The sequence below is a fragment of the Galeopterus variegatus genome, unplaced genomic scaffold, assembly GCF_000696425.1.
Source record: "Galeopterus variegatus unplaced genomic scaffold, G_variegatus-3.0.2 Scaffold155, whole genome shotgun sequence".
Classification (NCBI taxonomy): domain Eukaryota; kingdom Metazoa; phylum Chordata; class Mammalia; order Dermoptera; family Cynocephalidae; genus Galeopterus; species Galeopterus variegatus.
In genome coordinates, this window is record NW_007726266.1 from 700481 (window position 1) to 728390 (window position 27910).

General features: G+C 46.4%; 1 protein-coding gene across 1 annotated transcript in view; it reads right to left on the reverse strand.

Moving 5' to 3' along the window:
- NXN (nucleoredoxin) overlaps positions 1-27910 on the reverse strand; it is a gene marked incomplete at its 5' end in the record, with an annotated part of 148863 nt that overhangs the window by 15076 nt on the left and 105877 nt on the right. Inside the window, 4 exons of the mRNA XM_008593084.1 lie at positions 9502-9608; positions 11042-11142; positions 11602-11735; positions 13281-13398. Coding sequence (XP_008591306.1) covers positions 9502-9608; positions 11042-11142; positions 11602-11735; positions 13281-13398 — 460 coding nt within the window. The remainder of the gene's footprint in view (positions 1-9501; positions 9609-11041; positions 11143-11601; positions 11736-13280; positions 13399-27910) is intronic.

Sequence of the window (27910 nt, forward strand, 5' to 3'; positions counted from 1 at the left end):
TCCCGCCGCAGGTTCGGATCCTATATAGGGATGACTGGTGCACTCCCGCTCACTGGCTGAGCGAGGCGCAGGAGCAACACCGAGGCTTGCGATCCCGTTGCCGGTCCCCGGTCCGGTACGGGGGCAACACTGAGGGTTGCGATCCGTTGCCGGACACGGAAAAAAGACAAAAGACAAAAAAAAAAAAACATTTAACTTCAATATTTGCTTGTGGGTTTTTTTTTTTTTTACCACTTTGCTGCAAAAGATTTATTTTGGAAAGATATCTTTTGGTGAAAAGCTTCAGTGCTGGAATTTAGAATTAGTATTTCAGCTGGCTGATTAGCCCAGTTGGTTCGAGTGCAGCCTTGTAACAGGAAGGTCTAAGGGTTCAGATCCCCGTACCAGCCAGCCACCAAAAAAAAAAAAAAAAAGATATAAAAATTAGTAATAAAGAAATTTCACCCAGGTATTGATATTCAATGCTATACCCCACAGATATGTATAATCAATTATGTTTCAATTTTTAAAAATTCAAAGCTTTATGATACATAATTCAGAATTCTATTTTAAGCTTTTCAGTTGAGCAGAAAGTGGAGTGGGCACTCGTTTCACATTCAGTATTTCTTTTTGTTTAGGAGCATGTGGCCTATTAGAGTAACACATCCATCCTGTGATTCCAGTATTAAAACATGTAATTGAGAAATGGATTCAGGCTAGTGATTTTTAAGTTGAAACCCTACCAATAGTACTGCCACATCTAAGAGAATCTAAAAATCACCACATTTATAAATTTAATTTACGGTAGTTAATAGACTTCCTTGAAAAACTTGGTAACATTTTGTTTGTCATTCCAGGACTATTTTAAAGGGTTTAAATTTATAAATCAGTTTAAAATGTTTAAAGGAGTTTAATTAAGTTTACAAGTCCCCTAACAAGAAGCCACTACAATTTCCTAGACATATAAACAGAATTACAAAATTCAAAAATCAACATTAGAAGTTTAAGCAAGGTCTGGGGTGTTTTAATTTAATTTGTGTTCTAATAAATCAAATATGAATTTTAAAACTAAAGTAAACCTCAGAATAATCTCTTCTATTTACAAAAGCCTGCCAAGAAGCCCACCTCTGCTGGGTGGGATTCTGAGTCCAGCTGCAGGGCTGGAGAGAGGGGCCGGCCACAGGGATACACTGGAGATGGCAGGAGAGAGCAGCCGGGGAAGCCCCAGAGCCGGCTCCTGACTCTCTGAGGTGGAGTGTGGGGGCCAGGAGCTGCCTGGCTTTCCTGCATAGCCTTTAAGCATCAAGATCAAGATCCTCCAAAATCGGGAAGCCCGGAGGGACTTTGGGATCCCCCAGGCCAATCCTGTTCTTCTTCAGTTGAGGCAACAGAGGCACAGAAAGCGCAAGTGATTCGTGTGGAGCCACACAGCTGCTTAGTGGCTGAGCTGAGACTGGAACCTGTAATGTACTCTTCTTTCTTCCAAGCCCTATTTGCCCCCAGGAGCAGGGATGGAGTGCCTAGGAGGGCACAGATGAGTGGAGGCTGTTGTAGATCTGAGGCCATGTGCCCTGGACTGCTGGTCAGGGGCCATCCTGGGTCCCTTTGCCCACCACACTACCCCTGCCCCCCGCTTCCCTGTAGGTGCAAGTCATCCTTTTCCCTTAGCACCTGGCTCAAAGCACATGCTTATCGTATGCCTCTTTCTGCAAGAGTGTAAGCTCCATGCGGTCAGGGACCTTTGACGTTTCAGTTCATGAACAGATAGCGCCTAGCATGCAACTAGGTTTCATTAAATAAACACATGAATAGGAGGCCCTGGGTGACCTATGAGAGGCCAGTTTCATCTCCGTGCTGGGGCTGGAAGGAACAGCAGTGAAGCAACATCCCTGAGCACCATGAAGGCAGGGACCATGATGTCATCACGTTGGGGTCCTTGTACCAGCACAAGGCCTGTGCTAGAAGCCCAGGACACTAAGGCAGTGGGAGTGTCTTTTGAGAATTTTGACATCTGACAGAAAGAGGGATGGTAGCTGTTATGAACTAAATGTTTGTATCCACCCCCAAAACTCACATGTTGAAGCCCTAACCCCCCAGGTGGCCGTATTTGGAGACAGGGCCTGTGAGAAGGTGTTAAGTGAGGTCATAAGGTAGTCCTGATCTGACAGGGCTGACGTCCTCAAAAGAAGAGGAAGGGACAGCAGAGCTCTCTCCCTCTGCCCTGCGAGGACACGGTGAGGAGGAAGCCATCTGCAGCCAGGAAGGGGGCCTCGCCGGGAACCGAACGGGCCGGCACCTTGATCTTGGACTTCTAGCCTCCATAACTGTGAGAAATAAATGTCTGTTGTTTAAGCCCTCAGTCTGTGATGTTCTATTATAGCAGCCCCAGCCGACTGAGGCAGTCACTTAGGGTGTAACGGGATATTTTACGGTTAAGAGAGACCTGAGCATACTGTGAGGTACAGAAGGAGCTAACGGAGAGACAAGGAGAAGGAAAAATGGACAATGCAAGAGCAAGACTCAAGAAGAATGAACGCATAACCTTACAAAGGAGGGATGAGCCACTAACGAGAAAGGAAAGGCGGACAGGGGAGCAGACATTCCGAGTTATGGAACGAGAAGTAACAGGGATGCTTCATGGCAGAAGGGGAGGCACCGAGAGAATTCAGGAGAGCGGGGTGCATTTCCTACTAAAGCAGGTCTGCTGAGGAGAGAGGCTGGAGATGGGGGGAGGGAAAGGAGATGAGACAGGAGAACGGTGGCCATGGTGGCCACGGAATGAGTCCCCAGCTGGCCCCTGCTCCACGTGCTGCATCACGCTGCTCCCGGTCCAGCCTGCGCAAGGCCACAAAGGCATGTTCTCAGCAACCCTGCCCCCCACAACAGGCTGAGGGTTTTCTTCTATTTTGGTGGTCAGAGGTAGTGGGATGCCAAAATTCTTCTGAACTTGTACTTGTGAGAACAATGCTGCTGACTGGTAAGGTCAATGTAAAATGCTGCACAAGAACTTACTAATAACATGTGCTTCTCGTAGAAACCAGACCCCCAATGCACATGGATTATAGACTCCCCACCACCCACCCAAGAAGCCATTAAGCAGAAAAAATAATAAGCAACAACGTGAGGCTGGGAGGGAGCAGCCTCCCTCTCCCACAGGTGGGCCTGCTATGAAGCTGGACGATCAGGCAGCACAGCGCTCAGCCTCGGCCTGAGGCCTGGGCCTGGTCAGTGCATGCTCAGGGTGTCACCAGAAATATCAGTGGATGCCTGTGCAGGAGTTCTCTTCCAGTCTAGCTTAAATGTCACTACTGCACTGATCTCCCTTTAGTCAAAACTTTCAAAAGGCCCCAAGAGTCCAAAGGGTCAGTCCAAGGACCTCAGATGGTGCTCAAGGCCCTCTACGGTGAGGCCTCATCAGCCTTATCCCCCAGTCTGTTCCTGCAGCACACCACAGGCATTCCTATTCTGGCCTTTGCCCTAAGAATGTCCCAAACCCCCATCTAAACCCCACCATTCTGTAAGGGCCTGCTCTAGGGCCACTTCCTCCAGGAATTCTTCCTGGCTCAACAGCTCTAAGCCAGAGTCTCCTCTGAACTCAGATTATTCCATTAAATGCTGTCTTTAGAAGGATTCTGAGGCTTAGCCCAAGAGGGCAGTGGTCAGGTAAGCAATGGTCACAACACACTGTGCCAGGGAGAAATTGGAAGCTGGAGAATGAGGAAGCAGGAGGTGGGGAGCTGGAAAAGCAGACAGTTCCAAGCTGAAGAGAGACTAGAACAGATGGCGGGGAGTGACACCATGGAGCCAGCAGATGAAGAGGGGCAGGAAGGGCCAGGTGCGGGGCTGGGCTCAGAGGACACTCACGGCCCAAAGCTGGATGCCAGGTGAATCTCAGGCTCTTTTAGTGTGTCTTGGCTGGCTGGTTGCTGCTTGCCTTGGGGACAGGGCCTTTTGAGATCAGCTTTCTGATCCCTAGCTGAAGGCCCCTTGAAGTCAGGGACCACATTTATATTTCTCGTCCCACAATGCCAGGGCCTGGGGAGGCTGCACCGAATGAATGAGTCTCTGAAAACACTCTGTTCTCTTCCTCCTCAGTTGTGGTCACCCACTTTCTGGCTGTCTGGGCCACACCTAACAACTGCGGCTCCTACTCTGCAATATTTACATGTTGACAACTGGAGAATCAGAAAGGAGAGCTCCCTTTTCTGCTTTCTGAAAGCAGACATAACTATCAATTTAGTTTTTTGTGCCCCGCCAATGTTTTATAGAAAGGCTCCCTCTGAACTTTGCAAGTATCCAAAGCTTGTGTTGATCTTGAAGGGCTCTTGATCTCTGCTTATGAGATTGGTCTTCTGTGCTGCCCCACCTGCCAAGGGTACTCAGAAGCATCTCACAGAGCACAGCGAGGGCACGGATTGCCACCCCCAAACTGGCTATAGATTATAAAGGCCATCCTTTGGTAATTTATTGGTTTCGGGTGACCCCATGGCCTTAGCATTGGCCACCAACAGGTGTGACCCGCATCACACCAGCCCCCACACCCGGGGAAAGGCAACTCCCTAGCTCAGAGAGGAAAAGATTCTGCTCCACTGACGACATGGTGCTTGTATGAAAATGCCTGACCAGGACCAGTGGCTGAGTGAGGCTCAGCACAGCACTGCCCCACTCCCTGGGACGAGTGTCAGACTTCCAAGCCCTTGTACAAAGGACACTTATTTGACCATTACTTTTTGGTTCCTTAAGACACTGTCGCACTCTGCTCTTTAGTTATTTCTCGATGTAAATCTCTTGTCCACTCAAGGGCACCACTGCCTACCCTTCTAGTTTCTTATTTCCCACAGAGCTCACTGCAGGGAGGACTGAATGGTTAGCTGGAGCTCAAGAGATGGAATCCTATGCATTTAAATCAACTCCACCTTTTTTCGAAAAAGGATTTGAGGAGGCTTTAAAAATGCATGATATAATCCAATAAAAACAGCTAAAACTATCACCCTGAAGGGAAAACAAGGAAGAGAAAATGAAGCTAGGGTCAAGGTCATGTGCAGGAATGGTAAGCTTTGCAGAACCGCTTAGATCCAGCTGAGTTTTCCAGGGGCTAAAGCAAAGAAAGAATTGTGGCCCATAACGAGATACAAAAATATACAGAAGATTAAAAAAACAAACAAACCCCAAAACAAAAAAAGACCACCGCAACCAACTCAAGAGGAGCTCAGCTTTTGCTCTAAGATAATTTCCTCAAAATAAATTCCTACAAGTGGGATTTCTAAATTAAAGGTTTTATAGATTTTTAAAGCCTCTGATGTACAATGCCAAATTGCTCTCCAGAAAGGCTGCCCTGATATACACTCCTGCTGGCAGTCTACTGTCTTCTCTTTTTTGGGGGAGCTCAGGAAGGGAGAGGTAGGAGTTCTTTATAAATGTGATAAATGTAAATCCAGTGTTTTCACCTGTAAACCACAAAAGTAAATAGCTGAATATTTTTCATATCCATAGTGACAATATTTATTGGGTGAGTTGCCTGCCTCATATCTTATACATATATTCTACTAAATTGTCTCTCTTTTTTAACTTATGTCTGGAGAGAGCTCTTTTTCTATGAAGGATATTGATTCTTTGCCATACATGTTACTAATATTGTTGGTTGCCTTTGTTAAAGCTTTTTGACATCTGAAAGTTTATCTTTTCTAGGTAGGAAAATCAAATTTTTCCATTTCTTTTTCTGAGTCAGTTAGTCAACAAATATTTGTTACATGCTTCCTCTGTGCCTCACACTGACATTTCCTAATTTTACTGAGAGGTTAAGTGCTATGGATTAAATGTGTCCCCCAAAAGTTCATGTGTTGGACACTTGACCCCCATTGTAACAGTGCTATGAAAGGGTGGGAAATCCAGTTATGGTATTTGAAAGGTGGTGCCTTTAAGAGGTGATTAGATTGTGAGGACTGTGCCCTCGTGAATGGATTGATCCATTCATGGGGTAAAGGGTGTGGTTCTTTTTTTTTTTTGCCTTTTTTCGTGTCCGGCAACAGATCGCAACCCTCAGTGTCGCGCCCATACCGGACCGGGACCGGCAACGGGATCGCAACCCTCAGTGTTGCGCCCGCACCTCGCTCAGCCAGTGAGCGGGAACCGGTCTGTATGTAGGATTTGAACCCTCGGCGGGAGCGCCGGCGCACTCCCAAGCGGCGCACTGCAGCAGTGCTCCACCAGGCCGGCCCCAAGGGTGTGGTTCTAATGGCTTTACAAGGAGGGCAAGTGAGAAGCTTAGCTCTCTTGTTCAGCCCATTCTTGCTATATGACACCCTGGTCACCATGGGACCCTGTAGAGAGTTCCCACCAGAAGAAGGTTCTCACCAGATGTGTTCCATGGCCTTTGGACTTCCCAGCCTCTGAAACTGTAAGAAATAAATTTCACTTTCTTTATAAATTACCAAATTTCAAGTATTCTGTTATAAGCAATAGAAATTAATACATTAAATAACTTGGTTAAGGCCATTCTGCAGTAGGGGTTGCGGCCAGGGCTGAGGTGTTGGTAGCCTACTCGAGAGTGGTAGTATCAGTGAGTGTGGAAAGAAATAAGACAGGAAACAATGCCCTGGGCAAAGATCTAGGAGGGCCCAAGCCTGGTAGGGGTAGGACAGTTGACATTCTTCCTGGCCTGCACCTCTAAGACGACTCCCAAGTCATCTGTGAGGGCATGCTCCAAGGCCCAGCTGCATCATGCACAGTCATGCTTTGTGCACATTTGTAACTCTTTTCTCTGGCAGCTGGCCACTACAGGGATTGAACCTCAAACCTTGGTGTTATCAGCACCATACTCCAACCAACTGAGCTAACTGGCCAGCCCCTTTGTGCACATTTGTACACACACACACACACACACACACACACACACACACACAGGCTGGGAGGGGGGTGAGAGAGGCTAGATCATGACTGAGGAGCCTTTGTTAGGGGAGTCAGAGGAACATAATACACCAAAGACACCTGCCGGTGCATAAGGGGAACGGGAGTCTGGAAATAACCAGGAGCGTCCCAGTATTGCTAAAAGGCCAGGATGGAAAATGCATGATCATCAGAAGAGGCAGGGCCCAGCTGCCCATAGATATGGGCACCGAAGGACTGCAAAGTCTTGGAAACAAATGCTTAGCAAAAACCTAAGTCCAACCTAGCCAAGTAGCATGTCTCATCGGTAGCCCCTCCGAGGGCCTCTAGTGACAACCCATAAACTGAGGCTGAGGAACATTTGTGCTGGCCAGGCAGAACCCCTTTCCCACTGTTCAGTTACAATAAGACAGTCACATCTCCTTTAAGTAATACATAGAGTCACTTCTGGGGTGAACACCTGAAACCCAAGGGCAGGAAGGACAAAGTACATCCCATGTATTTTTTAAAAGTGCAAAAAGGACTGAGGAAAACACTTACAACCCACAAGACTTTCCCTATCCCTGTCATACAGTTTGAGAAAGGGGAGAGCCCTTGTGATCACCAAGGCCAGGTCTATTCTGTGACACCCCAGCCTCCTTCCTCATGACACTCATTGGCAGGGCCTTTGCACATGCTGTTCCTTCTGCCATGACCTTTCCTCCCCATCTGCTGTCCTCCCCATCAATTCCTATTTGGTTTCCAGATCTCAGTTTGAGCATAATGCTCCTTGCCTTCTCTGATCTCACCAACTAGGCCAAATCTCCCTATTACAGGCCCCCTAGCACTGGAAGCCTCTCCTTCAGAGCACTCACAGTTACCACTTACATCTATTTGGATGATTCATTGATTAGGGTACATCTCCCCTTTAGAACTATATGTACCCCAAGGGCAAGGATTGTTTTTACTCAAGACTGTATCTCCAATGCCTGGAAGAATGCAATTGCATCTAGTCAGCTCTTGGTAAATACTTGTTGAGTGAATAAATAAGTGAATGGATGGATGAATGAATGAACAGACATGAAATCTAACTTACCCTCACGAAGTGGCAATTCTACCATCTGTTCAGTACCACTGGTCTAGGATCATCCCGATACTTATCTCAAGAAACAACGTTACCACCCCTAGGCACACATGTTGTAATTGCCTCTGCAAGCAAAGTGCTGGAAGGAAATACCTCTGTGACATCTTTAAGTCATCAACTTGGTGCCTTTCTTTCTGGACCAGTCAACAATGTTGTGTCACTCAACTTCTGCTTGGGAAGGGAACTTCATTCATCTTTGTTATTAACAGGAGATATGAGCCTCCAAAATTCTCCAAGGATTAACAGATCTAGAATATTAATGCTCAAAGTGTGGTCCCTGGGCCACAGGCATGAGTATCGGCTGGGAGCTGGCCAGAAATGCAGCCCCACCCAGACCCACTCAACCGAAGGTACATTCTCACAAGATCCCACTTGAGATTAGAAGCACTGATTTAAAATTAAATATTAATTTTTAAAACTTCAGCTCTAGGGCCGGCCCCGTGGATCACTCAGGAGAGTGCGGCGCTGGTAGCGCCGAGGCCATGGGTTCGGATCCTATATAGGGATGGCTGGTGTGCTCACTGGCTGAGCGTGGTGCAGACCACACCATGCCAAGGGTTGCAATCCCCTTACCGGTCAGAAAAAAAAAAAAAAAACTTCAGCTCCAAACAAAGCCATAGACTGACTCTAAATGGCAAAAAAAAAAGGTTAAAAAATCTCATGAGTTCCCCCATAGGCTGCGGAATTTGAGGGTAAATCTTGATTTGCCTTTTTTCCCCTAAAACACAAGAAGCACTAAGAGCTCAATGTTAACTATCTATCTAGGGCTAACCAGGACCTGGTACTATTGGTACAAAGAGAATGAGCTTAACTCTTACCATGGCCAGTTAATGGCTTCACCAAGAAAAAATCTGGCTGGGTGAAGGCTGAGAAGGAGGTATTCACATAATAAAGAATAAAAATACAGTGTGTTTCACTAATAATCGTTATTTATGAAAAACACCATGATTAGTACTCCAAGTCCTAGTTTTCAACACTCTCAGAAAATTAATTTTCTCACTTAAAAGGTAATACTCACTGAGCCCTCCCTCTTTATTATGTTTTCAGGAACCACAAGAAGTGCTTTACACACATTACCTATTAACACTCCCAGCAACTCTTTGTGGCAAAGATTTATCATTCCCATTTTGCAGATGAGGAAACTGAGGCTCAAAGACTCTGAGTGAAGGAACCAAAGATCACTCTGAGGTCTGACAGTAAAACCTTTGGGGTAGGGTTTTGGCCAAGTCATTTGGGAGTGTGTGCTTCATGATCAGAATCCACTACATTGGGGGTGAAAAAGTAGCTGTGTTACCAGGAAAAGTACTTTTTTCTTTTAAAAAAATAAAAAACATTAATGAGTTGTAATCTACACACCGTAAAATTCACCCCAAGTAACTGTTAAGATGGTGAGGAATGTGAACTCATAGAAATAACAATGTTCTTTTTCTTCTAAAAGTTAAGCCAGAGATTGTGGTGAGCCCAACCAAGCAGGTTTCCCAGGAGCCTCATGGAGTCAGGCCTGGAATGCCTACCTTGGATTCCGTAGAGCCGGTTGAGGCGCGACCGCCGGGCCTCGTCAGTGTAGGGGACAGCAAGCCAGGGCATCTCACTGAAGTACTGTTTGAATGACTCTTCTGACCTGCAGAGAGACACGCACAGAGAACAAGGCTCTATCCTCCCCGAATGCACCCACCTTTTACCAGGTTGTGCCTGGGCTTCCACAGAAGCCGGGTTTCTAATCCTGGGGATCCTCACACGCCAGGCTATGGGAGTGCTGTTCTGCCGGTTCTGGTGTTTGCCGAGAAACAAATGCCTCCATGCGACAGGTGGATCCCAAACTAAAATGCCAGGCCATTTCAACAACCCACTCCCCTGCATGCTACCCACTTAACTCGTGCTCAGCTTATCATTTATCAACACAGACAAGTCTTACTTTTATAAGGAGCTTAGATGTACACAGCCATCGCATTTCCCGTGGTATTTCTAATTTGTGCATTGAACAGTGACTTGTACAGGACCACACATTTAAACCAAGCATAAATCTATGATTCCATGTATAACAAACACTAGGAAAGCAGATCAGGGGCTCCCGGGGGCTGGGGTTTGGACATGGGGACTCACTGAGAAGGGGCACAAGGGAACCTTTTGAGTGATGGAAATGTTCTATATCTCAACTGTGATGATGATGGCACATACAGTAGTCAAAACCCATTGAACTGTACACCTAAAATGTATGCATTTATTGTATATAAATTATACGTCAATAAAGGTGATGGTGTTGAAAGCTTTAAAAAAGTGACTGCTCCACCTGGCATGGCTTCAAGCTCGCCCTGCACACATGGGGAGCTGTGGCGCTGTGAAGCGGGACCAGGGGCCAATAAACCAAGCGTGGAACAGTGCGGACATCAAGGGTACAATGACATTGAAAATGCCCCCAGTGTGCTGACATCTCAGACTTTTCTGTGAACAGCAGCTCAAGAGGTAGAAGCGCCTGGTGACTCAGTCAGAATTGGGGCTGGAGTTTTGAGATGAAGGTGTGCAATGATGAGCGAAGCCAGAGAAAAGGCAAGAAGCAGGGAAATTGAGGCTAAAAGGACCTAACTTACTCCAGGAGGGATGTCGGCCCTTCTTGCTTTTGTGATTCCTTATCCACGTGCTTTCAAATAGCCCCAGACAATGTACGTGGCCAGAGCTAAGAAAAATCCTTGCTTATCCATCCAAGACAGGTGTCATACTGCATTAGTTTCTGGCTGTTTCCTATCCTCCCCACTCCATATCTTTTCACCACGATCTAAAAAGCTGAACAAATCGGAAAACGCATCCTAATCTCAAACAACCCAGGCCTGAATTGGGATGTATCCCAGTATTTATAGCAAAAAAAAAAGGTTTTTCTCAGTTCTCCTTTAGACAATTAAATAAGTAAATATGAAATGTATCTGTCCCTTTGCCGATAATCCCAGACACATCTTCCACAATCCCTATCTCTGAGCCTTACAATAAAGAAGTAAGAAATAGATGTTAACCACCTACAGAAGAGAGGAGCAGCGCTGTTACTTCACTGGCACACATTACCTGTCTGCACTAACGAAAATGATCTCAAATTTCTGGCCTGCCTCCTTGATCTTCCGGTAGGATTCCACCAGGACCCGAGTGAGGCTTCGGCAGGGTGGACACTGAAAGACAAGAGCAGGACCCTGCTGTGTGACATACCTTCTCCATGTCCCAGCCATCAGAGGCCACGTATGCAAGACCCAAGTAGGACCGGGACAGCAAAACCCAATTTATAAAAGAGATGGAAATAAAGTTGCCTCTCTTAACAGTGAGCAACCAGCACAGGCTCCTCCCCACATGCAGCGTGCAAGCAGGCAGCAGTCAACCCCCCGTAGGGACCATTAGAAGTCTCATCCGAATAGGTTAGGGGGAATATCCTTTTAGACCAGTCAAGAGAAGTCATTTTCTTGCTGCTATTACCATTCATAAATAATAAGCAATGACTGTATGCCAACAATCCATTGGGCACAGAAGAAGGCCAAGAAATCCCTTCCTGAACAGTCACACCTCCAGAAGCCAACCACAGATGGCTTGGTGGTGATATCACTGCTTCTTTCTGTCTGGAGGGACCAGACACTCACCCAGTGTGCAGAGAAATAGACTCCCACGTGAGACCCCTCCAGGCTGCTGCTCTCCAGGGACTGCCCGTTATTTCTAAGCAAGGGCCCTGCAATGACTTCCCTGAAGGGTTTAGGTCCCCAAGGGAATTCCAGACCTGAAACAGGCAACAGATGGTGAGAATGTTAAGACTTTTCTTTACAGCCTGGGACCCATGAGGCCTCAGAGCTGCAGGCACAACAACTTTATCATCAAACAGGATTTGTTAACACACCCACAGGATCCGTAGCTAACACAGGAATAAAGGTTGAGCTCATCCATGGCAGAGCCCTGCTGTACCTTCAAGGCAATGGTTCCCAAACCTAGATGATCATAAGGTCCATCTCCTGGGGGCTTTTGAAAAGTACAGATGCCCAGGTCACACCCCAGGTCTCCAGATCCAGGAGGAAGACAAAGATGTAAGTTCAAAATAAAACAAGACAGGCATCCCAGGTAACTGTGATGGGCCAGGTGTGGAAATCACTGCCTCAGGTATTAACCATGAGTTGATTCAATCTCAACCCTGGCGTCTTGCCGGTTCTCAACTCTAACTTCGTTTTAGAACCAGCTGGAGAATGTTAAAATATGATATTCCTTGGCCCCACCCCCACATATTCTGATTCAATTGGTCTTGGTTGGGGCTTCAGGAACTAAATGAGAATTTAAGTCTAATAAAAGGAAAGAGTAAAATCCACGCAACTCAGATGGTCAACATTCTGATGACACTTAAGCTCCAGACAGGAAGAGTAAATAATATGCTCCCAGCTCAACCCAACGGGGTTTTCTCACAGGGTGGTCCATGGACCACTGCCTCAAAATGGCCTGGGGGGTGGGGGATGGGCAGGGGAAGCACGGACTGGTTAAAAATGCAGGCTGCCAAGCCCACCCTGAAACAAAAAGAATCCAAAAATCTCTAGGGGTGAGGCAGGGGAATCTGCATTGTTAACAGTCTTCAGAATACTCTGTGTGTGTGTGTCTGTGTGTGTTTAAATTTGAGAAGGCACAGACTTGGCTCCACCATACATTGGTTTTTACTGAGGGCAATGCTTTGAAGCAAGTGAAATTTTTACTGGGAAAATTTGTGACCAAGGTTGAATCCTCTGTTTGGATCAGTGAGTGAGGGAGGAGAGATCTTACAATCCTTTCATCACTCCAGCACAAGGGAAAAGCAGCACATCTTGGACAGCCACCAAGCAGGGCGATCAGAGCGGCTCACACAGTGCATGGCCGGTCGGGCAGCACCAAGTAATAAGGTGCTCTCATGCCCAGGCCAGGAGAGCAACACGGACACTTGGAAGAGAAAAACCCCCGATTGTTAAGGTGGCAGCTGCTGTTGAAATAGAACTAGAAGTCAATATCTGGGGGCTCCAGTTGCTTTTCAACAGGGCCTCCTTAGCCCTCAGAGCTCAACTTGCTTCTCAGATTCCATCTCCTTTGGCCCATGAATTAAAGCCCCCAGGAGGGACATTCTGATCCCTCTAAAAATCTTAACCATGACCTAGAGAATACAATAATCTCATCAAGACAATATTCTCTAGCCATGTAAACCCACTTACATATATTTCATTAGTACTCTCTCCACCAGTGAAGAGGAGATTAGGGTAAAGGAAGGGAAGGGAGGGTTGGATAAGAAAAGTACAGAATGGACATGCCAAGGTTTTACCTTCTGGGTCATCACGGATCACCAGCAGCCCATTCCTGCAGACGACCTTCCCGGTGGTGGCATCTAGGAATATTAGTGATGGAATGTTGGAGATTCGGTATTTGTTCCACAGTTTAAGCTGTAAAAAGAAAAGTAAAAGAAGGTGGTAAATTCTGAACCAGATTAATTACAGAGTTCTTTGGAGCTCCTTAAGCTTGAGGAATAGAAGAACAGGAACACACTGAAGTACAGATAAATGAGCAACTGATCCAAAGCAGGGCTGCTGGGCAAAAGGGACAAGTTTCCTATAATCTCACCTACCCCATGGTCTCTAACTGTGCAGGGACCCCAAGTCTCACACAGGCTCAAGTCGTGGCAGAGGCTAATGGAAGACCATGCTTATTCTAGGAGAGCAATTTCCCTCTCCAATGGTATGCTTTCAAAGCACAAAGATGAAGATGGATTATGCACCTTTAGAACACAATCAGACCTCCGCCAGGTGGTTAAGAAGAAAGGGGGAGCTTTTCATTAGAGCCTCTCCACCCTGTTGTAGGCAGTTGCTCTGCCATGTCCAGTTAGCCCCAAGGGAGAAGGGACAGGTTTTCCAACAGAAGACCAAGCAGAGATGCTCCTTGACTTACAATAATGTTACATCCAGGTAAACCCATCATAAGTTGAAAATATCCTGAGCGGAAAATGCATTAAAAACAGCTAACTTACCAAACATCGCAGGTCAGCCTCGCCTACCTTAGACATGCTCAGAACACTCACATCAGCCCACCGTTGGGCAAAATAACCTCACACAAAGCCTATTTTATAATAAAGTGTTGAATATCTCAAAATTTGAAGTACGGTTTCTACTGACTATGTATCACTTTCGCACCATCGTAAAGTCAAAGAATCATAAGGTGAACCATCACAGTCGGGGGCCATCTGTAGTTAAGAGCTGCCCTTCTCACCACCTCGCCAGATCCCTGCACTTGGGATTCCACAGTCGTTCTATGTGTGTGTGCCATTCGGCCTGCAAAAGGCAGTGGAAGCCATATCCTGAGCCAGCTCCAACTCTCAGTTCTTGCACAAAACTATTTTCGGTCTCTTGGCAGATTCTTGAGGTTGTCGGTGCAAACTGTCAGTGGTCCAGGGTCTAAGAGGAATGAGGCTGAGAAAACGTGAGCGCAACTGCCTGGGGCTAGAAGCCAGGTTTGTGCAGCCCCTTTCTTTGCTCACTGCCATTGGAGTGGACACTGTTTAGGGGCCACTGGGTGCTCTAGAACTTAACTGCCAAGCCTAAAAAGCAGCATAATGAAAGGAACGGTCAAGCTAGCAATGCATTTCCAGAAGAGAAAGAAACGAAGGGAGACTGCAGAAGAACCCACTGGTTAGACCACTCTCTAACAGTCTCTCTTTAACAAGACTGGCTGCTTGGGAACTGGCAGAACAGGGCATGGAGGTGTCACAGGGAAACAGGCATCAGAAGGCCAGCAGCATACAGAAGAAGGAAAGGAATGTGTGGCTATAATTGTTATTGTTTTTCATTCAATCCCAAGTCATGAGAGAATAGGGCAGCGTGTCTGCCAAGAAATGCTGTGCTATAGAGACCTGCGTCTTGGCAGGAAGGGTTATAGGACCCCACCTCAAACTGGGTGGGCTTTGCCTTCGTGCATGTTTTTCCCAGCCCCACATTTCTGGTGGGCTCAGAAACCAGCTTAGGACTCAGAACTACAGCAACTCTGGAAATACAGTTTTCTTTTTCTTTTTCTTTTTTTTTTTTAAAGATGACCGGTAAGGGGATCTTAACCCTTGATTTGGTGCTGTCAGCACCACGCTCACCCAGTGAGCCAACTGGCCATCCCTATATGGGATCTGAACCCGTGGCCTTGGTACTATCAGCACCACACTCTGCCAAGTGAGCCACAGACCGGCCCTGCAAATACAGTTTTCAACGACCAGTATTGCATCATCCCAGAGAAAAATGATCTGGGATTCAGATTAAACATTCTCAAGAGAAGAGGTTCACTAGCAGAACAAGACCATCTTGCTGCTGGGATTAGCTTCAGAAGTTTGCTATGCAAGGTTAACTTTAAAAAAAAAAAGAAAGATTAAGATTATTAGATTTTTCTAGTTTAAAAAGTAATTTCTGGGGAAAAAAAGGAATTGGAAAAAATTGGGAAACATAGCAAACCACAAAAGTTGAGATAAAAATCACCCATGACTCACCACTTAGGAAAGCTTAGACCATTTTATATTTCCACCAGTGGCAAATGAGAGAGCCCATTTGCTAGTATCCTCACCAACATTATCACTAATGTTAGTTTTTCCAATTTGATAGGGAAAAAAATGACACCTCATTTTTGTTGCTTATCTTTTTATTGACGTTTAGGAGATATGTCGCAGTAAAAACAGTCGTTTTTGCAGTATGTTTTATAACTGGTAAGTGCTGGAATTCATTCAGCAGATATTAACTGAGCACCTCCTATATGCCAACACTGTTCTAAGCACAAGAGATAAAAGAAAGAGCAAAAAAAGAAAGAAAGAACAAGCTGAAGAAGCTGCTGCCCTCAAGGAGCTTCTATTCTAGGGGGAGAGACTGACAATAAACAAGAATATAAATAGAAAAATAATTTCAGACACTTGTAAGTAATAGAGAGAATACACAGGGTAAGAGCATGGTTGGGGAAGCAGTACATGGTTGACGAAGAATGATCTGGGAGGACAACTCTGAAGGTATGACATTTGAGCACAGATGTCAATAATGAAATGGAGCAAGCCACATTGGGGGAGGCCTCGGGGAGGCCACTCACCTGAGGCCCAGGGAACATGTGCAGAGGTGGGAGGCTGAGTGTAAAGGCAGGGGTGGGCAGCCAGAGAGAGCCAGCGCGGGGGGTGCGGGGCTGTGACGAGGTCAGAGAGGACTCATGGACCTGATCCTTCAGATCCTAAAAGTAATGGACTTTTATTCTGAATGTAATAGTAAACTACTGAGGGCTATCAGAGGAGTGGCATGACCTGATTTGCGGTTTAAAAGGTCATTTTGGCTGCTATAAAGAAACAGAGAGCAGGGAGGAGGGCAGAAGGCAGGAGACCAACTGGAGAGGTTACTGCAAATAGGCCAGGCAGGAGTCCAGAGCGGCGGGCAGGACTCGGGTTGTAGCAGCAGAGTAAGGACATGACATATTTTGAAGACAGACTCAATAGGGAAGGTTGACAGATTGAATGTCGGGGAGAGGGGAGGGAAAGAGAAAGATCAAGGATGGACCCTGGTCTGGGGGCTTAAGCAAGTGGGTTAAGGAGGATCCCATTAAGCAAGATGAGGAAGAGTGGAGGAGGAACAAGTTTGAGAGGGAAAAACCAAGACTGAAGAGTGAGCCTTGAGGTGCCTATTAGACGTACAAGTGGAGATTTCAAGCAGGCACCTGGATTTACAAATCCAGACTCCAGGGAGAGGGGGCTTGAAACATAAATCAGGGCTCAGGGACTAGAAGATGTTAAAGGTTGTGGGCCTGGATGACATCACCCAAGGAGAGGACAAGGCTATAGAGGGGATCCCAGGACAGAGCCAGGGACCACAGAAGGCTGAGAGGTGTAGAGTGAATGAAGTGGGAGGGAAATGAGGAGACCCCGGTGTTCCAGAAGGCAGCTGGAGAAAGTGCTTTGGAGAGGAGAGTAGACAACCGTGTGAGACGCTGCTGAGACACTGAGTAAGACGAGGACAGAGAACTGACCAGTGGATGTGGCAAATCAGGTCACACAGGACTTCGATGGGGTCGGGGAGTCGGTGGCAGGGAAGAAAGAGGAATGGGGCACAGCTCTGTAGACACACACACACCTAAGGTAGGCCCACGACCCAGACAAATGCAAGTCCTCTTGCCAACATACAACATACGGAAAAGACAATAATAAAAAGAAGAAAGGGTGTAGAAAGAAAAAGAGAAGACGGCAGATACAGGGCTAAGGTAGCAACCATGGGCAATTCTCATTAAGAGCTTTGCTGTAAAGGGAGCAGAAAAATGGGGTTGTACCTGGAAAAACACACAATGCAAGAGGAGGATATTTTAAAGATGGGAGACACTCTGACATATGCTGATTAGGATAATCCAGAAAAGAGACAAAAATGATGAGAAAAAAATGAGAGGGAGAACTGCAAACACAAAGTCCACAAAGAGGCAAAAAGGTGGGATCTAGGGCCGGCCCGGTGGCACACTGCTACAGTGCGCCGCTTGGGAGCGTGGTGGCGCTCCCGCCGAGGGTTCGGATCCCACATACAGACCGGTTCCCGCTCACTGGCTGAGCGAGGTGCGGGTGCAACACTGAGAGTTGCGATCCCGTTGCCGGTCCCGGTCCGGTACGGGCACGACACTGAGGGTTGCGATCCGTTGCCGGACACGAAAAAAGACAAAAAGGAAAAAAAAAGGTGGGATCTAGGGCCGGCCCGGTGGCACACTGCTACAGTGCGCCGCTTGGGAGCGTGGTGGCGCTCCCGCCGAGGGTTCGGATCCCACATACAGACCGGTTCCCGCTCACTGGCTGAGCGAGGTGCGGGTGCAACACTGAGAGTTGCGATCCCGTTGCCGGTCCCGGTCCGGTACGGGCACGACACTGAGGGTTGCGATCCGTTGCCGGACACGAAAAAAGACAAAAAGGAAAAAAAAAAGGTGGGATCTAGGTTGCAAATGGAAAGGTGGAGCTGTCAAAGGAGCTGATTTTTAAATATATAAAAAATATTTTATATTTTTATATTCTTTACATATTTAAAAATTATTCAAGTGAATAATTATTCACTTATTCAAAGTAGTTTTTTAGTATGAATAGAAAGTCATGCTATTTGCAAGTAAAGACAACTCTATGTTCTCTTTTCAACAGTTATACCATTTATATCCTTTTCTTATAGAACTATATTGCCTGGAACTTCCAGAACAGTATTAAGTAGTAAACATCCTTACCTTCTACCTCAGTATACTGGATATATGTATAATATCTTACTGTCAAATATACTATTAGCTATTGGTTTGAGACAGATATTCTTTAACATATTAAGAAAAAAATAGTCTTCCATAACTTTTTTTTTTGTTTTTTTTTGTCTTTTTCCGTGTCCGGCAACGGATCGCAACCCTCAGTGTCGCCCCCGTACCGGACCGGGACCGGCAACGGGATCGCAGCCCTCGGTGCTGCTCCCGCACCTCGCTCAGCCAGTGAGCGGCCGGTCTGTATGTGGGATCCGAACCCTCGGCGGGAGCGCCACCGCGCTTCCCAAGCGGCGCACTATAGCAGTGCGCCACCGGGCCGGCCCTTCCATAACTTTTTAACTAAAAGTTTTATCAAGAATGGATGGCTACTTTCTGACTGTTCTTAATCTGTTTGGTATATTTCTTTTCTTTTTTGAGAGCTGGCTGGTACAGGGATCGAACGTTGGACTTTGGTGTTATCAGCACCATGCTCTAACCAACTGAGCTAACTGGCCAGCCCCTATGTTGTGGTATATTTCATTAGTAACTGTTCTGGGGTTAAATCATCTTTGCCTTGTTAGAAGAAATCCTCCCTGGTCACATGCATTGTGAAGGGGTCCCTAGGATCACATCTTTCCTGGGGCTCCCACACGCAAATGACATTTTGTTACAAGACTCTTTTGGGGATAGCTAGACTGTTCCCTGAAATAAATTGCAGCCTGGGAGCCTTAAACGTAAAGCTGGCAGGTGCAACGTAACAATAGAGTGGTTTGAACACAGGCACCATATTATACTTAACATGTAAGCATGCAATTAGCTCTTGGTTAGATTTTTAAAGGCATGGTGATGAGGTTTTGGTATCTGGGCAGCCTAGATTCTAAATGCTCCTTAGAGATATTGTTCCCACCCCAGCCCACCCCACTTGCCAGATAAGGAAGAACCCTGTTTCTTCTGGGTCCATCATGTAGGCAAAATAACACCTCTCCCTGCTCCATGCCAAACCACCACAGACACATCTTCTCTCTCAGAATCTCCTTGGATAGGTAAGAACTTGTAACTCCTATGACCTTCATCTCCCGCCCTTCCTAGGGATCCTCCCCTTTCTTTCCCATTGGGTCTCAGAAAGACAGGAGGTCTTAGCTTGTGTTTTATCCATTCATTGTTGGATCTTCGTTTCCAGGTAAAGGCCCACTGGTTTCGTGGGAAAAAATTTTGCTTCTAGACACCCATCGGTCACTGAAAAGTTGATTCAGTTACAGACTAATTCATCATGGTCTAATTTTATATGACAGTGATTTATTCAGGAACTTACGTCATTCATCAGTGAGCTATGTCTGTAGACTGGCCTGGGACCATCTTTCTCAAGCTGTGGCATCAAGGTTACTCAGCTCTGAAACAGTAAGCCACAGGAATGATTGTCCCAACCATGTCGGTTTCAATATCTGAATCAGAAAGTGGCCCTGACGTCAGAGAAGTCATCCAGGCCTGCTCTGAGGATTCTCTTATGCTGACTGTAAATGAGAAATGCTTGAGCTCAGAGAAATCACCATCAAGATTCACCTCTGTGCCTTTTCAAGTGTGTGTGACATCTCAAGTCCACTGAAAGTTTTCAAAAAGGCCTCTGAAAACAGTGGTTTCATAACCATTTTTGGGTCACAGACACTTCTGAGGATAAAAGCTACGGATGCATTCGCCAGAGAAAAATGCACATACACAAAAAAGTCTGGGTATAATAATTTCATGAATCCCTTGAAGCCTGTCAGTGGAACCTGTCTATGAGCCCTGATAAAGACCCCCTTGCCTTCAGAGTTCACTTCAGTGCATATCTTGACCTTGATTCAGCTGGGAGAGCTATAATACTGCTCCATCTTTGTTCCTGTTAAACTTTCCTCAAACAAAATCAGCATTTGCCTAAAAGCTGAGAAGATGCAATAGTGAAAAGTGGATGCTAAAAACCTCACTATCCTGCTGCTGCTATATTTCTAAACTCACTCAGAGCTGACGGCCACCTGAGGTCTCCAACTCATCCCTCTGCCTTCTGGATGTTGAATATCAGAACCACCCAGGACTGAGAGCTAATACAGTTTTTTTTTTAAGCATCCCCAAGAAATGAGTTCACTGCTTCCTCACCATCTTAAAGTTCCTTCTGGGAGGAAACAAGGTAGTATAGAAAGAAAACAGGCCTCAGGAGGGGCTGGGCTGACATCCCAGCCCTGACACCTTATTAGATGTCAGTCAGTGACATGGTACCAGACTTTGGGCAGGTCATTCTCCCGTCCTAGCACAGTAATACCCACATCGCAGGAAGAATGAGACTTAAATGAGGTGGCGTGTGTGGAGTCACTCTGTAAACTCTAAAGCACTGCACGCATGAGACACATCATTAATATTTGAATCCAATTTATGCTTATTTCCCCCTTGTCTTGTCAGCATCCTCTGCAAAAAACATTTTCCTGTCAACTCTGTTTTAAAGTGAATCAATCAACCATATAGTTAGTAGGCTGGAAACGAAACTACTCAAAAAATGGGGATTTCTTTCTGTAGCAAGTAGTATTTTTGCCATGAGCACCTTCTGCAAAACACACACACATTGTTTGGCCTGTTTTATGTGGTCTGTTTGCCTCCCCCCACCCTTTCTTTATCCCTACCCTTCTGCCCCTGTTTTTGGATTTCCAGATTTTAAAGGGGCATCTGGAATTTTTTTTTAACTGGCCCTGTGTATTTTGCTTTTCTCTCTACTTAGGAGAACTCTGACACCACATCTGATTCCAAAAGGAATTCCTACTCTGTTGCCTCACCTTCTGGCTTAGATGACCAAAACATGCAATACGGTACAGCCCAGTACAAGAGAGCGCAGGAAGCAGAAGGAACTGGTCAGGCACTTCCCACCCCAGCAGCCTCTGAACCAGGAGACAGGATCAAGGGTAAGCTCCCAAAGGGCTAATGGCGACTTAAGTGAGCCCTTTAAAAGGGCTACTTTGGCTGGCACTTCTGCAGTGGGATATGACCAAATGACTTTTACCTCCAATGTTTGCATTCTCTCCAGTGACTATCCTTGCAAAAAATCCACCCAAAGTTCATTTTGATGATATCTTCGACTTGCTGAAGCACCTTCTTCTGCAGCTACCCAAAGGCCAGTTAATTCCAACAGAATATGTCACACAAACCCCCAGCACCTAGAAATCTAAGTGTTTATGATTAGTTCGCCAAATTCAGAATCAAGGCAACACAGATGAGATCGAAAAAAGAAAGAGGAGATGATATTAGCTCAACTTGGCAAAAATCAAAGAGGATGACAAAATGGGCTATCCAGTTACTTAAAAGTTCCCGTTCCTCAGCCTGGAGGCTGGCTCTGTTTAAAGATTCCAAGGTTGTGGTTGTAACGATCACCCTAGGAATGCTGGCCAGAAACGCTTTTATAGTGACCTACAAAACAATGAAGCAAATATCAAAAGGCACAGGATTGGGAACTGGTAAACTGTAAAAGTGCCGAAGAGAAAGCTGAGCTAATCTGAAACACTGGTGGGATTAGTCAGCACCCGCAGATGCCGCAGGGAAATGAAACCTGGTGATTTCTGAGAAGCCCCAGCTCCTGAGGGTGACACAGCAGTGGCCTCTCATGCTAAGGACTGGGTCTTGCACTTGACCAGGCAGAAGGGGGTGGTCTAAGCTTTTCTTTCTCAACAGCTGCTGCAAATCTGTGGGATCAAGCCAAAGCTAACACAGATGTAGGATTAATCAGCAAACTCCTTGGCCAGGTCAGCTGGAACTTTCTTAGGCAAACTTTACCCCTGCCCTTCCACTAAATGCTGACCACAGTTAAAACCATCCTTTCTGTAAGCAGCATTTGAAAACAGATCCTTAAACATGTCCCCACCCTTTCTAACCAAACATGACCAAAGCCCATTACATACAAACGCAGTCTGAGAGAAGAAATTCCCCTAGTCCCACCCTCCAATGTCAAGGCAATATATACACTAGAGGTTACTTAGCATAGAGTCTGGGGACGTCAGGCAAGCTACCTAATTCCTCTCCTGATTTCCTCATCTGTAAAATAAGGATAACAAATTATTCCTCATTAAACTGTTGTGAAAATTAGATGAGTCACATCAAATGCTTAGAACAAGGCCTGGCACAGATTAGGTACTGTCTAAGTGTTAGCTGCTGTTATTAACACATTGTTGTTGTTACCCCCACACTACCTTTTTTTTTTTTCCCTTGGCAGCTGGCCGGTACAGGGATCCGAACCCCTGACCTGATTATCAGCAGCATCCTCTCCCTAGTGCCTACATCAACTTCTAAATGCTCCAGTAACACCTTATCCTCATATCCCCAGCATTAAGACCAAATCTTTGATCCCTTGCTCCTGAGCTATAATTCCGAGTGTGTGATTTGGCCTGTGACTGAAGTTTTCAATGCCTGGTATAGCTACTGGCCAAGTACAGTACGGTGCTTGGTACGTTACGTGCTCAATAAACAAATGGAGGAATGCATGAATGGAAGGAAGGGAGAGAGGAAACATTGTCCTCGGTCAGCCACACTGGACGCCAAGCTAAACAATCAAGTTCAGCTAAAGCTCCATTGGCCTCTTCGTGAACAAGGGTCTTCCAAGTTCTTTGGGGGCCAGAATGTTCTTTAAATTGCAGAAGAAATTACTCAGAACAAGTAATAGTGGAACTAGAGCTCTGCTCCCTTCACTGATAGTCCTTTGATCCCTGTACCCTCCTCACCTTCCCACCTCTCTTTTTGCCTGGAGCTGACACAAAGAACGGAGCAGCCTGTGAGACCAAGGGTAAGATGCAGGTCTAGCCCAGGCTGATCAGAACCACCACCAGCTTGTGAGAATTCAAAGCCCTCCTGGTGGATGTGCAATTATGACATTGGATTTTTACAGCTGGTTCAGAGAGAGGATCCAAGCCAAGGGTCACAAGAGTGTGAGGTTTAGAAAATACCGTGTCCACTCTGCTTCCTGCAAACAAAGGCAGCAGATGCCCTCCTTCTGGGTCCCTCTCTGCACTCCAGGCTGTATTTAAAAGAAAAAACCAGGTAGAAGAAATGTTAAAAATATATTCTTCATTTCTTTAAGCCTCAGAACTGTGGTTTTTCTTCTGATTTACAGCTGACTTGGCTGGGCTGTATAATCCCAACAGGGCTTGCTCAGGTCTACTTAAAACACTCTAATCACAGTGCCTCGGGGGAAGTGAGGGCGGCAAGATCACGTCCCTGCCTTCAGGAACTTTACATTTTAGAAGGAGAAAATGGTTAAAATGATAAATTTTAGGATGTGTACATTTGAGCACAATAAAAACAACATGGAGCTATGACTACACGTGAATAGGCATAACATAAAGCAGACTGTGCCAACTGCGGGAGAAACAAACAAGAAGGGGGCCTGGTTCCACCCCCGGATAGTGGCTATGCCAGCAATGGTTCCATATGCTAAATCATATGTTCAACACACAGCCTCTCAAACACATCTTCGTTCCAAATGTGGGTGGCCACAAGAGCCAACAGCTCATGGTTGAGTGTGGTCCTCCTTCAGTCAAATCTCTACTCAATACTTCTGTCTGTGGAGGGCGGCGTGGTACAGATAAAATGGTGAGGGATGTGGTTCTGGGCCAGGCTGGCTGCCAGGGTTCAAATCCCAGCTTCGATACATCCCGGCTGGGTGACTGGGCATGTTAAATCACCTCTCAGAGCCTCAGCTTCCTCATGACTAAAATGAGGCTAACACAACACCGCTTCATGCTGTTGCTATGAGCATTAAGCGGATTAATACAAGCGTGATGTTTAGAGTACTGCTTGGTACATAGTGAGTGTTCAATGAATGCCAGAAACAATGATGCTGCTGCCCTGCCTCAAGAGAACACTGACGTTTCTCCTTGACCATGAGTGGAACAATGTGATGTCCCCTCTAACCCTTGTTTAGCACCCAGCTGCAGGTTCCCATTCTGGTGAAGGGAGAATGACTTCTCCTGTCCCTCTATCTGGGATACCTCCAGACAGAGGGACAGGAGACAGCCCTACAGAGTAAATGCAGTTCCTCTCAGCCCGGTGTGCAGAAACTTCTTAAGTCTTAAGAGCCTCACTTCGCTTGTAAGATATTCTTGTACAACAGAAATCACTTTGCTGCTAGAATGAGAGGCAGAGGGTCTGACATGCTACTTCCTCCTTTTCTCTCTTTATGCAAGAGATGTGTATCGTCGGCAGCAGCGACGGCCTCCTGCCACACTCCTCACTGGTTTATAGCAAGCATGCTTCCATCTTAACTTGACACTCCAAAGTGCTGTCAAACACTGATGATTCCCAGGATAAAGGGCTGCACACTATGCTCCTCTTAGGCTGAACAAAAACAACCACTGCCCCTTAAGCCCTTCTCCAAAGGGACCGCTGTGTTCTGGCAGCCCCAAATCCTGCACCGTGCCAAGGCGTGAAGCAGAGTGGAGGGGGGTAAGATCACAGGCTCTGGGGGCAGAGGGCTTGGGTTTGAGTCCTGGCCACGTCGGGCAATTTACTTAGCCTCCCCATACCTCACCCTCCTCAGCTGAGAAATGGTCACATGGTACCTACCTCCCAGGGTGACCTGAGGATAGATAGCATACATGAAGTGTTTAGCAGCGTCCCTGGCACACAGTCGTCACTCACGTGAGCAGACTTCTCATGTGTGCCCTTTGGATTTTGTATAAGGAAGTCCTTGCTAGGGCGATGGGCTCTGCACATGGTCCTCAAACTGCAAGGGCACTTAATAGTAAGCAGTCTTTGCCTGTGGTGATAAAAAAGCCACAGCGCCGCCAGTCCCTGCCAGGGCTGGGACCGAGGATGATCCACACAAATAAGTACAGAATATCTGGCAAGGGACTTTCTGCCGGAGGGTAAGCACATCAACTCAGACCAGGGAAAGGGATGGCCGAGGAGTCTCTACTTCCCCAGCAACAGCTCCAGGTGGCGCAAACACATGAATGGATAAAAACCACAACCCTTCAAATTAAATCATTCTAGATCCTTCCAGTTAAACCTCTCCACTTCATCACAGAAAGGAAGATACTTTCCAGAAGATACATTCCAGTCTTTGGGTCCTTCTTTCTCACAACGGGAGAGAGACAGAACTCAGCTAAGAAATAGTCACTAGCTCTAACCACAGCCACTAGAGACACAAGGGGCTGGTGGTGGTCACATATAGGCATGAGACGTTAAAAAATACAAAGGGTGCTCTGTGTGGCCTAGTGGCCTGGGTCTGGCTGCCAGCTCTGGCAGAGGACTGCAGTTTTGTGATCCCGGTGGCGAAGGCCACAGTGGGTTACTGGCGAGGATGAAGGGCAAATGTGGGAAAGAGGCCGTATCCCAGGTGCAACCGGCATTCCAAGAAGCCAACCAGAAGCCACCGAACCACATTCTCAGACACCAGTGGCCCCCACCTCCTCCTGTCCAGCAGTCACTCCCCATGCAACATGGCTACTAAGCCTCCTTTCAGGAAGCTGCACCTTCAGACTGGCTTCAACAATGACAACAACAAATCAATGAGATAAAAAAATGATGCCCACAAAGATAAAGACAAATGTGTAAATGTTTTCTTTCCACCCTTCCAAAAGTCCTGAAATGCAAAATACTTAATCACTCTAGTCCACTGCTGGCTTGAAGAGCCCAGTTTGCTAACACATGGAACTCAATCTTATTTGTAACACCAGTTAAGCAGGATCATTGAATATGCCACCCAACTTCCAGCCCTACCGACTCCACGAGCCAAGAGAGGAGCAGTTTGTTGGGACTACAAAGTGGCAGATGGCGGCCAGGTTCCTTCTGGCCGACACCACAGATGGAGGGAAAGGCTGCTCTGTTTCCCCACGCTGCGGTTCTCACAAGCTGACAGAAGGGGTTTCCTAAAGCCCCATCTGGTATGAAAACCTCTACCGGGCAGAGTGGTTTGGAACAGTAAGAGGTGGCTGGTAATAACAGGCTGGGGCCCAAGCTATAAAGACAGAAGATCTAAAGTAGTGGCTGGGGGTTTTCATATGAGCGGGGGGACAAGGAGCCAGAATGTGCCTGGAATCTAAGAGACCATGGCCCAGCTCCAAAGGCAATCACTTCTATTGGGGGATAGGGTTTCTGTGGCTTGTGTCATGGTGGATCGCTCGCTGATATGACTGGGAAAGAGTTCAAGTTTGCCCACGTTCACTCTGAGGAGTGCATTTTTACTTGAACATTGGGACCTTGACCTGCCACCTTCTTTTGAGAGATGTGTCACCATATAAGTTCAATCCAGAATGTTAAGTTCATACTAGACAGAAACAAATTTTGAACATTTTCACGCCAGATCTTCATAGGGCCCATAAGGTGAAAACAAAACAAAGAGGAAGAGAGGAAGCCTTGGAATAAGGACTATGTGGAAAGCAGAGTGCCGTTCCTTGTGGATTTGGGGAATCTGCTGGAGGAACATGTTTATCAAGGCAGTAACATCTCCCACCCTCCCCTCTTCTTAGTTGGAAGTGGGTAGATGCCACCAGTGCACCCCAACCCATCCATCCCTCGTGGCTAAATACAAGATATAAGGTGATCAAATTTGAGAGCTGACCAAAAAGGTGATGAAAGGACTTTGCAAACAAGGTTTTTGGTTTTTGGGTTTTTTTAATTTAAAAAAAATCCATACCAAGAAGCTTTCTTCATCTGAAACTAGACTTCCCCCCAGCAGACAGTGTTAGTGCAGGTTCCTGAGAACAGGACAACAGGTCTCCCCCAGCCTCTACTGTAGAGCTCCAGGCTCTGATTTTCTCCTAACTTTCAAACTCTGCACTTGAATGACATGCCCAGCATGGGCTTACTGCACATGAGAGAACCCCCTAGGACCAGATGCTACAGTGAAAAGCTCCAGTGAGAAAGAGGGGTGGCTTTCATAAACTTTGGAAACAAGAGAGCTTTGAGATGTGAAGTGATCCACCAAGTCAATAACAAGAGAGGATTTCACCTTTCCAGAATCCTACCGTCGTCACCCTTTCAGGACTCAAAACTGAAAGACCTTCTCCCTCATGAGACGAGTTCCTCTAGGGAACTGAATCACACACTGCTGTGTACCTTCAGTGCCTTCCATGTGGCAAATGCTCAGTACATGAGGATGATGTCCAGGCCAATAAAGAGTGTGTTTCTAGCTTCTCACTCTTGACTCTTCACATGCAGCGTGAGAGACCAGCAAGCCCGTATTGCGTTTTCACACATCCACCACGGTTCCTAAACAGCTACTCAATTAAGTTGCTATCCAAAAAACAACTCGAGCAAATAAGTCTCAAAACTTTCTGCAGCTTCCAGTAGATTAGGAATGTGATTGCATAATGCCTGCTAACCCAAATGCTATAAATGACAAGTCAGCAGGGTGAGCTTTTCCATGTCCATTCTGCAAAATGAAAATAGGAGCAGGAAGTGTGGTTTGGGAGAATGACAGAGATGTCTGTCATTTCAGCGCCATCCCTACCTGTTCCACTGTGGAGCCAATAGCCCTCAGCAGAGAACTCTTTTCAATTTCCTACTTTTGTTGTTAGTTCATCCGGGCTTTTTTTTTTTTTGGGCCCTGGCTGCATAGAAAGCTCCATTTCTTGGCAGACCTTTCTGAGTGCCCAGTTATAAACCCCTTATTACCACTTTCCTGCTGCAGGAAGTCCCCACTGATCCCCAGCCAAATGACAAGGAGAGGAAAGGAAACATGTACAATGCTGTGAGAAA